This window comes from Betta splendens, chromosome 24 (genome assembly GCF_900634795.4).
Source record: "Betta splendens chromosome 24, fBetSpl5.4, whole genome shotgun sequence".
Classification (NCBI taxonomy): Eukaryota; Metazoa; Chordata; class Actinopteri; order Anabantiformes; family Osphronemidae; genus Betta; species Betta splendens.
Genome location: NC_040901.2, coordinates 3,374,981 through 3,389,020, shown reverse-complemented (window position 1 = coordinate 3,389,020; position 14,040 = coordinate 3,374,981). Strand labels below are relative to the sequence as shown.

At 38.4% G+C, this 14,040-nt stretch overlaps 1 protein-coding gene across 4 annotated transcripts in view; it reads right to left on the bottom strand.

The window, feature by feature from the left end:
• The window catches only part of LOC114849831 (adhesion G protein-coupled receptor F5-like), a 34,292-nt gene extending 20,264 nt beyond the window's left edge, over positions 1-14,028 (bottom strand). For 3 of the 4 annotated variants that reach the window (XR_008693850.1, XM_041069497.2, XM_055506366.1), the window contains exons 1-14: positions 10,845-14,028; positions 9,884-9,978; positions 9,621-9,727; positions 9,443-9,494; positions 9,039-9,191; positions 8,473-8,643; positions 4,224-4,268; positions 3,973-4,122; positions 1,795-1,965; positions 1,630-1,674; positions 1,391-1,543; positions 641-811; positions 480-524; positions 111-263 (exon numbers count right to left, since the gene is read on the bottom strand). Coding sequence is in view for 3 of the 4 variants with exons in the window: in XM_041069497.2 (XP_040925431.1) it covers positions 111-263; positions 480-524; positions 641-811; positions 1,391-1,543; positions 1,630-1,674; positions 1,795-1,965; positions 3,973-4,122; positions 4,224-4,268; positions 8,473-8,643; positions 9,039-9,191; positions 9,443-9,494; positions 9,621-9,725 (1,414 nt within the window). In the remaining variant the exon portion in view is untranslated. The remainder of the gene's footprint in view (positions 1-110; positions 264-479; positions 525-640; positions 812-1,390; positions 1,544-1,629; positions 1,675-1,794; positions 1,966-3,972; positions 4,123-4,223; positions 4,269-8,472; positions 8,644-9,038; positions 9,192-9,442; positions 9,495-9,620; positions 9,728-9,883; positions 9,979-10,844) is intronic. The other variant, XM_055506365.1, reaches the window with a different exon arrangement.
• Between the last annotated feature and the right edge of the window lie 12 nt (positions 14,029-14,040).

Here is a 14,040-nt window from a genome sequence, read left to right as displayed (position 1 = left end):
TTGTGGCAAAACAATAGTTTATATAGATTATTTTTAATGTGTACAGAATAATGTTTATAATGTATTTTTTTCCGAACGCAAAGCATAATTTATTTGGGAATTAATCCTACCTGTAGTAATGTTGATGCCATATATTTGTACTTGGTTGCTGATGTTGACTGGGGAACTGAAGTTGCTCAGGATGGTCCTCAGTTGATTTATTACTGCAATATCTGAGACGTTCAACTCAATGGAAAAGATGTATTCATAAGCAGCTGCAGGAGCTGTAGGAGAAAGTAAAAACTATTATTAGTGTTCAATGATTGCATGTTGCCTGCGACGGATTGGCAACCTGTCCAGGGTGTACCCTGCCTCTCGCCCATAGATAGCTGGGATAGGCTTCAGTACCCCTGCGACCCCGCATGGGAATAAGCAGTAGAAAATGGATGGATGATTTCATGTTTACTGTAATTAAATAAATGTTCTCTTCTTAGTCTTACGTGCTAATGTTGGAGGAGGAGTTGTAACAGGACATGATGTGAAGCCTGTAAAAAAGATGCAAAGAAGATACTAGTTATGACCAAATATGGGACAAGCTCCCATTAAACGATGATCACATTCTGTAGTTTTTGTTCAGTATAATGTGTTGAACACAGCTTACTGTTTTGATAAACAGGCTGGCAGTACAGCCCATCAGGAGGCATTGAGTTGATGCATCCACATGTGTTTCCAGTGATATTGTCACAGGATCCCAATGACAAACACTGTTCACATGACCAACGATACTGATCCTCACATGTGCACTGGAAACCACTGTTAGTCTGAGAACAAACTGGAAGCATAGACAGTAATTAACAGACGTGTACATGTAACTTTCAGTGGTCATCTCATTAGGGGGTTGGGGCATGTGCAATGCAACACACTGAGGCTTCATGGTGCTAAGAAAGCTGAGAGAGGTTTTAGGGCAACGGTTTTGAGCTGTTTAGAGGGGCTATTGCATATAAACTAACAGCAGTGGTAAGTATGGTGCCTACTCTGGTGTAAGCACCAAAAAACCTACTTGCATCTGTAAGAGTCCTTATTGGTTGAAATGTAAATGTGCAGCTGCAAAAATCTATTTTATTTCTCATTGTGTATTTTATGATAAACTTTGGCCAAATGGTGGAGCTAACAAATAAAACATGGTTTTCCTAAAAAGGACACCAACTTGTGCACTGTGTAATTCTTCCTGGTTGTTCTATGGACATAACAGAAAATTGCCTCGGAAATAATGACAGTCCAATCTATTTCCACTAAGGTTTGTGGCAAAACAGCATAGTTTATATAGATTATTTTTAATGTGTACAGAATAGTGTTTATAATCTCTTTTTTTTCAAGCGCAAAGTATAATTCATTTGGGAATTAATCCTACCTGTAGTAATGTTGATGCCATATATTTGTACTTGGTTGCTGATGTTGACTGGGGAACTGAAGTTGCTCAGGATGGTCCTCAGTTGATTTATTACTGCAACATCTGAGACGTTCAACTCAATGGAAAAGATGTATTCATAAGCAGCTGCAGGAGCTGTAGGAGAAAGTAAAAGCAGTAGAAAATAGATGGATGATTTCATGTTTACTGTAATTAAATAAATGTTCTTTTCGTAGTCTTACGTGTTAGTGTTGGAGGAGGAATTGTAACAGGACATGATGTGAAGCCTGTAAAAACATTGAGAGCAAAGATGATACTAGTTATGACCAAATATGGGACTAACTCCCATTAAATGATGACCACATTCTGTAGTTTTTGTTGAGTATAATGTGTTGAACACAGCTCACTGTTTTGATGAACAGGCTGGCAGTACAGCCCATCAGGAGGCATTGAGTTGATGCACCCACATGTGTTTCCAGTGATATTATCACAGGATCCCAATGACAAACACTGTTCACATGACCAACGATACTGATCCTCACATGTGCACTGGAAACCACTGTTAGTCTGAGAACAAACTGGAAGCATAGACAATGGGTAAGAAATGTGTACATTTCTGGAGGTTGGTGGCACATTAAAATTAATTTTCAAAATGAATGCTTCATGGCAGCTAAAAGGGCTTTTAGAGGGGTTTTTGGGCAACAGGTCTTGTCTGTTTACTGGTTTTACAAGAGTTACAAGGGAATTTAGAGATGCTATTGTAAATAGACTATGAGGCGTGGTAGGTATAGTATTAAAAAATGTGCTCACTCACTCTTCACTTACTGTAGGGAGTACATGGACTGACCAAATGACTCCTGAGCCAACAAAATAAAGGTAAAGTCCTAAGAAGATTAAAGGTACATTAAACTAGCCAGTTCAACTTAGATCCATGCCCAGACAAATTACAATTATTAGAGAACCCAATTGCACGACCCACAGAACATGTACTAACATCATGTCCATCAGGGGTTTCCATAGACAATCATCTTCCTCCACATGACTCTATCCTGGGCATCTTCTACTCTGACACCAGCCAACCTCTGTCAAACATCCATATATCTCATCTTTGATCGTCCTCTCTTCTGGCATTTCCATCTCCAAGATTCTTCGGCCAATATAATCACTATCAATCGTCTTCAGATGCCCAAGCATATTATATTCACATATGTACTGACATATATGAAGTAAAGATAAACACAGGAATACAACCAAGGTGAAACAAGGAGGAACCAAAGAGGAAAGATACAGGGCAAATGCTACTTTTTAGACTTAGTGTTTAGTACCTAAACGTCTCTACGTAAAAAGTAGTGTTTGCTTTTAAAGTATCAGTACATTCTAGTCCACTGTTCCAGTAGTGTCCACTATGCAGGCGATGTGTTGGTGGTTGTGTTGGTTCTGTGTTGTGGAGATTCTTAGGAAGGACTGCAGGTGTTCATCAGTGAGACGACTTGTGTGCTATTTTGTTAATCTTCATCTGAAAACAGCTTCTCACAGGTATGTGCTACCAAACATGCACAAGGTTCAGGCCGCATGTAGATGGAGCGGAGGCATTGATTCAGGAGCAAACAAACTATGTGGGACCTGCATTGTTTTACTTTGCCTTTAGCATCCGATCATACTGGAGCTCTATCAGCTGCACCTGAATGTGTACAGGTGCAGTTTCCACGCCGACAGCAAATTGGTTGCAGAGCAGCTCAAAATATCTTCTTTGTGCTTAATTTTTTTCTAAAGATTTTACTTGTTTTTACTTGACTTACTTAATTACGGTCTTATTTTTGGATGTGCTAACAAAGGACATGAGGTTGGCTGGTTTGAGTGTACAGGATGCCCACGTTAGAGTGAGGTGGAAAAGGATGATTCGCTGTGATGACCCCTGATGTGAAAAGCCGAAAGAGAAAGAAGTCCAACTTTTCTTGATGATTATCTTGATCAGGTGTGTGAGGTGGCTTGATGTTGATACATGTGATAATCCAGGTCATGTGAACTCTGTTTTGTTAATGTCTTGTAGTGAAGTGCTTTGTTTTCTTGTAGCCATGCTAGAGACTAGAAGTTTTAGTTCTGCTAGAGACCATGTAACTGTAAACATGCTTGAGATTGTATTTTCCATCTAGCCATCTTTCCCTAGTGCCATATTTTTTGTGCTGTTTTTTTCTAGTGTCATGCTTTTGCTCCAGTGCTATGTTTTTGTGTAACTGTGTGCCTTACAGCCATGATCTGTTTGACTGAGTTATACTTAAAGTTGGAAGTATTTTTCCCTCCTGGTTCCTTGTTCTGGGGTGTTCTTTGGTTTAATATAGTGGTTTGGTTTGCGTGTATTGCTTAATTTTGATGAACGCGATCTATTTGCCCCCACTTAATTATACTATTAATAATAAGAAAAAATATTTATAATTAATTATATTAATTCAGAATTATTTGGCCAACCAATATATTTTATATAATATTCATTGTATTATATAATAATAAATAATATATATTTTTGAATTAAAAAACTCACAGAACATTAATATTGATAAATATTATTATTTATATAATTCACTTACCTGTAGTAATGTTGATGCCATATATCTGTACTTGGTTGCTGATGTTGACTGGGAAACTGAAGTTGCTCAGGATCGTCCTCAGTTGATTTATTACTGTAACGTCTGAGATGTTCAGTTCAATAGACATTATGTAATCATTAACTGCAGCACCTGTATAGAAGGAGATTTAAATTAAAAAGCAGGAAGGTAAATGATTGTAACAGTATTCATTTATTTGTTTTCCATTTTTTTTTATTTCCTTGTTGTCTTACTTGGTAGTATTGAAATCACTGTTGTAGGAGAACAAGCTGTAAAGTCTGTAAACAAAGAGTGAGAAAGTGAAACATACTTTTATACTGTATAGGTCCAGTGTAGTTAATCATTCTGAGCAACAGAGGGCTCTGTTTCCTAATTTTTCTGTGTCCTACTGTCCTACCCACCAGTTTAACAAGCAGCATGTACTGTAGGCTGAATGTCATAATGCGATGGACAGTGTGCTTTTTCAAGAATATAAATAATATATAAATAATGTATATTGCATATACATGTATATTGTCTTGGAGTCAGCCTGGAAGTAGGTGGAGAAGTTGGGTCTGTGTGTGGGGGGCACACACACACACACACACACACACACACACACACACACACACACACACACACACACACACACATTGGGATTGGTACCCTAGGGCCACGCAGCCCAGACAAGCCAGACCCAGAACCCGCGGTACTACCCTGGCACCACAAGCAGCGCAGCCAGATCCACCCTTCCTCCTCTGTCGACTTGCACATTCTTTCAATCACACATGCTCATACTCGCCCCGTGTGGATCGCTGCTCAAACCTATACAGAAACTGTGCGGTTGTGCAGGGAGGCCCATTCCTAGCCCAGGGCCCAATGAAGAGCATAACCCGGATATGACCTCCAACCAACCAGAGGACGCCTCTGGTAATGTCCAAATCAGCTTCCCATTTAGGGATCGGAAGGCTCACTGTGTCATCAGCTTAGGTATTAAAAATTGATTTTTGATACTATCCTTCTACTATCAATAAAACATTTTATTGCTAGTGGTGTCTGCATCTGTATAGGAGTATATCTATTTTTTGCAATAAGTATTGACCTAGGTTGCTGAAGAAGAATTTGGCACTAGTGTTTCCTTGTCATGAAACAAACTATTTAAGTGGGTAAAAGTGCCTCTTGTGAAAACATGTTTCAAATGTGTTATCCCTTTGTTATGCTAAATAGAAAAATGTATTGCCTTTCTGTTTTGTAGGATGTCTGGATTGTTCCAAAGAGGTATCAAATAGCATGATCATCATGGACTGAGTACAATGGTGTCATTTTCATAACGGTGAAGAATTCTGGTGCGTCTGAAGCAGAACTCTGGGTCCAGAATAAGTCTCTTGTCCTCTTAATTAGCACATTCCACACTTCCTGGGTTGGTGAAATAAGCCTTGGTGGAGGAGTTATGAGACAAGTCTTGGTCTGGTTACTGATAAATCAGAGGAGGGCTCTGGTGACATTTAAGTTGTGTCACCGAAAAGTGTATCCATGGTCCATTGATGTTACACTTAGAGTTCTGTGGCCATACTGTATGTGTGTGGTTTATGGTAAGCTTACAGTTCTGTTGTGATAGGAAACAGTCTCCTATGGAATAGGAAAGAGTTCTGTGTAACTTCAAATATCATTTTGTAGGTGCTGGGTGCCAGCATTGACCAGAATTCCTTATAGAAATCATCTGGGAAAACATCTGGCCCTGGAGCATTTTTGTATTTGGCAATTCTTGCAAAGCTTTATAGTAGTAGTTCAGCTAAGAACATCGATGGTTCCAGAGTTGTTATTTGCCTTTTTAAACTTTGGCAATTCTAATATATTTAGAAATGTTTATATGGCAAAAATGGATAGATCTACTGTACTGTACAGTATTTGGGAAGTGTGACGCCAGGGAAACTGGTCATTCTCTAGTTTCCCCACCAGGCGTCGCCAACAGAGCTGTTTTGCGTGTGTTTAACTGCCAGTCCTCAACTCTGAGTCCTGTACATATGGGTACAGGTAAGAGTTGTGTCTTGTTAACCAGAGGCCTGAAGATGCAGGTATGGTGTTTGTATGTTGCTCTAGTTCTGTAGGTACAGGTACAAGTAGGAGTTTGTTTTTGTCACATTTCATGTTTCTTTTATCCATTGTGTGTACCGTATGTCCATGTTATATGTAGGGCGCTATGGTAGCCGTAGCAACGTACCCTCCTCGTCTTCACTCCTTGGAGTTTTTATTTTAGTAACTGGTGCTCCTAGTTAATTTGACTTGGGCTTATTTATGCTTTCACCTGTGCTTGAGCTATAGTCGCTGGAGTGTTACTCACACAAATCTAATTTCAGTTCACCTGTCATTTATCGTGTTTTCTCCTGTTCTAACAGAGACTTTGTGTTGTTTCTCGCTGCAGTTTGCAGCATCTTTTGTAATTTGTTACCCTGTGAAAATTAAATCATTTTTTGAATTATCCTGACCTTGAGTCTTTTTGTGTTCCTGCACCTGGGTTCCAGTTAAAGTTCTCCCCGTTGTAACAGAACACTCCAGCCACTATGGACCCGGCGGAACACTAGAGTGTGTTGCCAGCTACGATTGGCTTGCTATGGTTCCGTTAGATGAGACCACAAGGTCCCCTCAGTCTGTCGGTGCTAGCTCCAGAAGCTCACTGTTTATTCATCTTCATCTAATGTGTTAGTGCCCTGGAGTGGTTCTATGGTAAAGCTAATTGCCTGGACCGGTCACTAAATCATATTAGGTTAAAGTTAGAGTTAGAGGCTGGTCGCCCCCTGCTGAAAGGCATAAAATGTCTTTTTGCTTAACGTGGAATGGAGGAGACGCCGTAGCCTGGGGCATGGCAGAATTCAACCGGCATTCAACCTTTGATAAGTTCACAGAGAAGCTGACTCTAATGTTTAACCTGTCTTTACATCAGTTAGTGGTGGCGAGGTGGTTCTGCCTCTCCCAGGGTTCATGAACCGTGTCGCATTATGAGCTAGAGTTCTGCCCGCTAGCAGCCAGACTGAAGTGTCTAGAGGGTGTCCAATGTGACAAGTTCTATGAGGGTTTAGAAGAACGAATAAAGGACGGTTTTGTTGGTTATACGGTCCCTTCAAAACTGGGAGAACTGATTGAGCTGCCATTGGAGATGGGGCCACGCATCTGGGTTTGAGCATCTGAGCGTTCGGCTCAGGGACGCTCTCCTCTGTGGGAGGAGACAGGACTTGGAGCATCTCAACTGCAGGTTACTCTGTGGCATCCATCCAACACCGGCTGTTCCAGAGGACCTCGTATTTAAGACGCGGATTATGGACCACGTACTCAAATTGCAGGAAGAGGACCACGTACTCAAGCAGCGGAATGTGGATCACAGGCTCAGCGTGCTCAGTGAGCGTGAGGAGCCCATGAAGCTGAGACGGCAGAGGTTGAGCAGGCAGAATTCCTGCCTGGGTAAAGTTTTTAAAGCTGTCATTTAAATCATTGGGATCAAGAGGGATGTTCCCTTTCATATTATTTATTGAATGGATGGTTTGTTTTTACTTATTGTTTTTTAATTGGTTGAAGAATTTACTACATATCTGATCAATTCTTGATCATTTAGTAATGATGTATTAAATTCTCCTAATCAGTGGGTGCCATAACATGCGATTTTATCCGCATCAGTTGGAAGTTCCATCTCTTGTGTTAGGACGTTTTTAACGCTGGTTTTGGAGTCTTCCCCTGCCTGTTCTGGAACCCCGAGAACACCAGGTTTTCTCCATGACGCTTTCTTTGATTTTATTATTTTCTACCGCTAGCTGAGCCACGTCCTCCATCAGGGATTGCACCATTCCCTTCAGGGTCTCATTCTCAGAGGGAAACCACATGCTGTTGGCTGAATTCCAGGGGGGACTGGAACTCTTTGTGTGAAATCTCTACTAACGCCAGACAAGCGTCAAACCTTTCTAGCTTTTGCTCTATAGACTGCAGAATGTTAGCTGAGTCTGCAACAGTTTGACTGTTGGGATCTCTTGACCGTCTGCTTAGATTTCCCCATGACGATCCTGTTGAAGCACTTGTCAATGAACTCTATATATTTGTCAGTGTGATCCAGAGTAGCAAGACGATTGATTGTTTTTGTATGGTTAAGTAGCAATTATATATTTATTGGCGGATATTTTCTCAAGCTATTAAACTATATAGTTTACTACCGGTTGCATGCCACTTTATTGAATTTCCCGCTCTCTTCTTCTTTTGTGTGTTTTGTGGTTCTCTTCCCTAACCCAGTGACTTGTAAAAACCTAAACAGTGTAGTAAAGCCTCTCACTGATCCTCCAGCTTTCAACACACTCCTCCTAATCATTACTTTCCTTTCCCTCTTTAATTTTTTGTAATCCCTCAACATTTAATATTGACATGCTCCACCTCCCCCACCTCACCACAAAAATCACAGCGCCCATCTGCATGTCTTCCCATCAAATGTAAACTGTTATTTAGATAAGTGTGTCAGTCGCTTACCAGAGAGAGCAACAGGTTGGCAGTATAATCCATCAGGGGGAATGGTGTTGATACATCCACACGTGTCATTAATTATGTTGTCACAGGATCCTAGTCTTTGACACTGGTCACATGACCAACGATACCGATCCTCACATCTGCACTGGAAACCGGCACTACTTAGAGAGCAAACTAGAAACAAGGAATGGACAAAACAACAAAAAATTACCTTGTACATGTACCCCACATTATTTGCTATGCTTAAACAGCAGAAAGACAAATTTAAACTAGGTAACTCCTTACGGCTTTATCCTATCAGAGGTGTGCACTAAAGCTTTTAGGCAAGGAAGGCCCACTCTTTTCACAGACTTGTGTTTTAAAAACTGCTTCACTCCATGGTCACATCCTTTGTTTACTGCATCACACAGCTACTTTCAGAATAGTGAGATTAGCCTTTTCTCACATCTGTGGTAGTGCATGTTGCAATGGGTTGCAAAAACACATGACCCTTAAACAGCTCCAAGACATTATTGTAATAAACTGCAATGTCAAAATATCAGTAATGGACAATTATCATTCTTCCTTACCTGTGGTGATATTAATGCTTGTGATGTTCACAATGTTGTTCAGAGTAATAGAAAAGGTGCCATTGCTCAGCTGACTTTTAAGTAAGTTCAGTGTAGCAACATCTGACACATTCAACTCCACAGCCACTTCATAGTCTACCAGATTGAGTGGCACTGGTAGGAAAAGGGAACAGGATTAATGTACTGTACTTTTGTGTCAGGTCATAGCATTTCAGATCAATCACTCTTAAATAAACATGTTTAATGGATTTTATTTTTTGGGATTTAATATCACACACTATTATACTATTATATACTATTATACAGTCATTACTATAAAATAGCTGTATTTCGACCAGTCTTCTACAGTAACTCAAAATGTTCAACTGGTCATATTTATATAATATTCATAATATTAAACAAACCATTTCTTTTGTGCCTTGTATGAGGTTGAAAGTGTTCTTCATTGGTGGACTCCTGAAATAAACAATACTCATGTTAACTATCACTAATATTGGTTATATTATTAGTAGTTTATTTATTTATTACGTTGCAGTGCAAGTGCAACTCATATTTTATGTGAACACAGAGGGGATACTGTACCTGAGAAGCCAAGCTTGAAAAGTCATTGACTTTGCTTGTTTCCAAAATTAAAAGCATCACAAGGACAAGAGCAATTATGAGGAAATTAGCCCGATGTCTTCCCATTCCTATCAAGAAAGGAAAAAAAAACTTGTATTGTGTAGAAGGGTGGTTGCAGCTACTGCTTGCATTTCTAAGGTTTCATTTAGAGTTTAGTGGGTGAGATGTTATCATCATCTAAAGTTTTTTTTGTTTTATTTGTATTGTATTCAAAACATACTGACCTATATATACTTGTCCTCTTCAAGGTAGTGTAACTTTAAAACAAGAATACAGGGAAACTCCAACATAGTGAGAGGTGTGACTTGGAAAAATCTTCCTGTTTAAATCAACAAGCATCATGACGATAAATCATCTTAAAGTTAAAACCCCCATACTGTAAAACACATTGACTTGTTTCTGTACAACACACCCCACTCAAGTAAAAAGTTATAATGCTGTTATCATGACAGATCTACTGTGCTGTATAATTAACTGTATAAATCATTGGTAGCTCTTTGCCCTGTCTTTTAGTGATATCTGATTTATGACGAATATACTGTACTGTACACCTAAAGTACTAGACACTTTGTTCTACAGCTAAAGCTTTTGATAACTCCAAAAGTTAGCTTTACATTTTCTTTATGCCATCAGAGTAATGTTCTCTGTCTCTTACTGTGTAAAATAATGTTTTATTAGTTATTCAATATATCACATCAACAAATCCCCAGGAACATAAATAACATAACATACGGATTCATGAAAATTGCTCTGATAATGTCTAATGTAATTTTTTTCCCCAACTTGGTTGTTTTTCTACTGTTGTTTGTATTAATCTAGAAAACCAGCTTTCTACTGTAAGTTAAAGGGGGTTTGTTTTGCATTCTTATTAACAAACCCAATAAATATAGGAGCCACACTAGGCCTGACTTGAATTGTTAAAAATTCTGGTACAAACATACTCTTGTGTAAAAAGAAATAGTTTTATTCACTTTAATATCAATTAATATATTTGCCTGAGTTTATAACTACAGTACAACTGTAGTAATTGCATTACAACAGGGTGATACAGTAACAACACTACTACTGTACATGAACAATATTTAATAATTCAACAAAAATAAATAAATACTGTGCTTGTGTTAAAAACACAAACAAACTAAAAGTGAATGTATATAAGTGAAAACAACTGTATTTCAGTCTTACCTTTTTTGGTTTACATTCAAATCCTTCCAAAGCTCTGGTTTGTTTCCCCTTTCTTTTAACTCTGTTTGGTTTGGTTAGCAAACACACAGCAACATACACACATACACACACACACACCAATAGAGTGTACAGGCTGTCAGACCAGTATGCTTAACTACAGGATTTGTGCGACACAAAAAAAAAAAAAACTTCCTGAAAGTCTCTTGTTTTCTGGCAGCCGCCCAGCAGGTTAGGATGTTCCCACGTAGGTTTGGTGGCGCTAACTTTTCTCTTCATCATTGTGTACATACAGTACTGTACTGTACCCACTGTATGACAAAAATAGTAATGTCACATAAAGCTTGGCATGTAGATTATTAGATAGAAAAAACGATACTGTAACCTGGACAATTTACAGCATTCATAGTAGAACCTTTTGTAGCCACAGTTAAAAGGTAAGGTGATACTACAATGCACTAGGGAAACACAGGGTTCAACACAGCAATACCAACTAAATCCACTGTAAGATGTAGTGAATATTTACTCTGAACACAGAATGCAAATCTTTACGGCATCTTTATGTCTCTGTCATTGGCTAAATTATTGGTTAAATGCATGTATGCTGTCAAACACATATGTAGCTTGGTTAATTGGAACACCAACAAGTTTTAAAGGCAGACAAGATGTTAGTCATCAAACTATACACACTATATCCACCTCCAAACATTGGAGGTGGACAATGTACAGTTTCCACAGTGGTATGTTACTGCGTTGCTGTGGTAACCAATTGTTACTGTATGTCACTGGTTCATTTTCTCTACTGTACTGTAGGTCTTTCCGCAGTTGCTCAGTACTCAGCCTTGGTGTAGGTGGGCTGTATGTTTCGTACGGTACTTTAATGCCTAAAGTGGTACCAAACTCCGACCTAGTTAATTTTAGATCATTCTCAGTAACAGACTTCTATTGTAGCTGTAGTGATGCTGAAATAAATAGCAGTGATATAGTAGCCTACATCAAGGACTTATTTTGCTTTTGTCTCACTTTCAGATAGATACAGTACAAGGCCAGCAAACAGAATTCCTTACACATCCACACAGGGATAATTTAGAGTTACCAGACCTACCTAACCTAGTAACTGCTTGTCCTTGTCCTTGGACTAGAAAGAGAGAGAGAGAGAGAGAGAGAGAGAGAGAGAGAGAGAGAGAGAGAGAGAGAGAGAAAGAAAGAAAGAAAGAAAGAAAGAAAGAAAGAAAGAAAGAAAGAAAGAAAGAAAGAAAGAAAGAAAGAAAGACACACACATGCAGACTATGCAACAGCTTTATCCTATCTCAATAAGCAGTACTACTTACTGTAAAACATACAGTACTGCATTGCATTTATTTCCACAACCAGCATCACTCAATTCACCATTAAATGTTTATTATTTTGTCCACAGATTGTTATTTTAGTGACAATATAGTAAATAATCATTATGATTATTTACTTGTAAATAATCATTATGATTGTTTACTTGAGTTATTATTTTGAAAAACAGCCTACTATTGCCTTCTTATACCATAATAGCCCATGAAAACTGTATGCAAATGTTTCACCACAACCTACTTTAAGTTACTACAGTGAAATAGTACATTTAATTTATATATAGTAAGTCAACCATTCAAATCATTTGCATGGTAGTTGTTGGTAAGTTTTTATGTTGGAGTGCCTTTCCTGACACAACCCTTCTATTTATCTGGGCTTGGGACCAATTCAAGTCAGATTCGAACCCGCCACCTTGGCGTCACCAGCACCATGCTAATAATATGACATAATATGACAACTGACAACAAGAGTTTAAACCCTGAGTTTGTCTATGGTACTGTACATTTCACAACCTTCACACATATACAGTAAACATTCACAACACAACAAACATTCATTTTTTGTGAGAAATAGAAGAGGACAGTTTCAAACAGATCAAATTCAGTGATACTGTAGTATTTTTATTATCAATATAATTTCTTTAAGTGTCAGGATCTCTGAGCTGGCTCTTTCTCAGCTCTCTCTTCCTTCTCATTCCCTTGCCACACCCACTTCCCACTCCATCTGTCTGTCGTGCATTGTAAATGTACAGTATGTACAGTAAGTCATGTGTTAACTAAAAGCAAGGTTCTGTGTTAACTAAAAGCAAAGTTCTGTGTCAACTGAAAGCAAAGTCCTTTGTTTATTGAAGTCAATGTAAGTGTGTTAGGTTCAGTGTTGAAACCTGTTTTAAGCCTGATTAAAGCGAATTAAAGTCAGCATCACAGTTTGTCTCTTCCTGTATTTCTTGGTTATGATCAAAGTAAAAGAGTGTTTGCCCTTTCTCTTAGGGTCCTTGAGACAGTTGAAACCCTGCAGACCTAACACAAGTACAGCCTACAGAATTATATCTAAATAAAAGACCATATATTATTTATTAATTGTTTACAAAAATAGCCTTTTATGTATGTACAGTAGAGTAAAACCGTGGTATGAGTGTTGAGTGGAACTAAATAAATAGCAGTTCCAGTTGACCTATTGTAAACGGTCTGATTTTAGTTAAACATTAAATGAGTCAAGCCTGATTAAACTAGTAAAACACTGTTGGAGAGAAATAGTCTACTACGGGTGAATCAGAAATAGCCTCAGCTGAAGCAGACTGCCAGGAGCACAGCCTTGTTCGCAACACCACTTCACTGTAGTTTGGCATCATACAACAGAAACATCAGTACAAAACTGTCTTGTAATAAGAAAACATTATTTACTTTATAAGTGAAAAACTGAAAACTAATTAAAAATTTAATTAAATTGCATTTTCTAAAAATTGGCAAATAAAATACAGCCAGAATACACACTTGTGAGACCTTGTTAGTGTCAACTCAGTCAGGATTCGGAGACTGTGATCGACATTTTTTCTCCTCAAGAAGCTTCTACTCCTGGCCTTTCCTACCAGGTGAACCTACATATGTGTAGTTATTAAATCAATCAACACATCGACTTCGGCATCCCTAAATAAACAAAAAATAAATCTAAATTGCTTCAAAAATTGTGGCTTATCACTGAGCCTATTGTTGTCCTAACCCTAACCCTGGTGTTTTCAACTACAGTAGTAAATAAAAAAGATAAAGAGTATTACAAGAAGGAGGGGGAGAGAAATATTATTATATGAAATGCAAAGGGAACTAATACTATACATAAGCATGCAGTCCCAAAACTA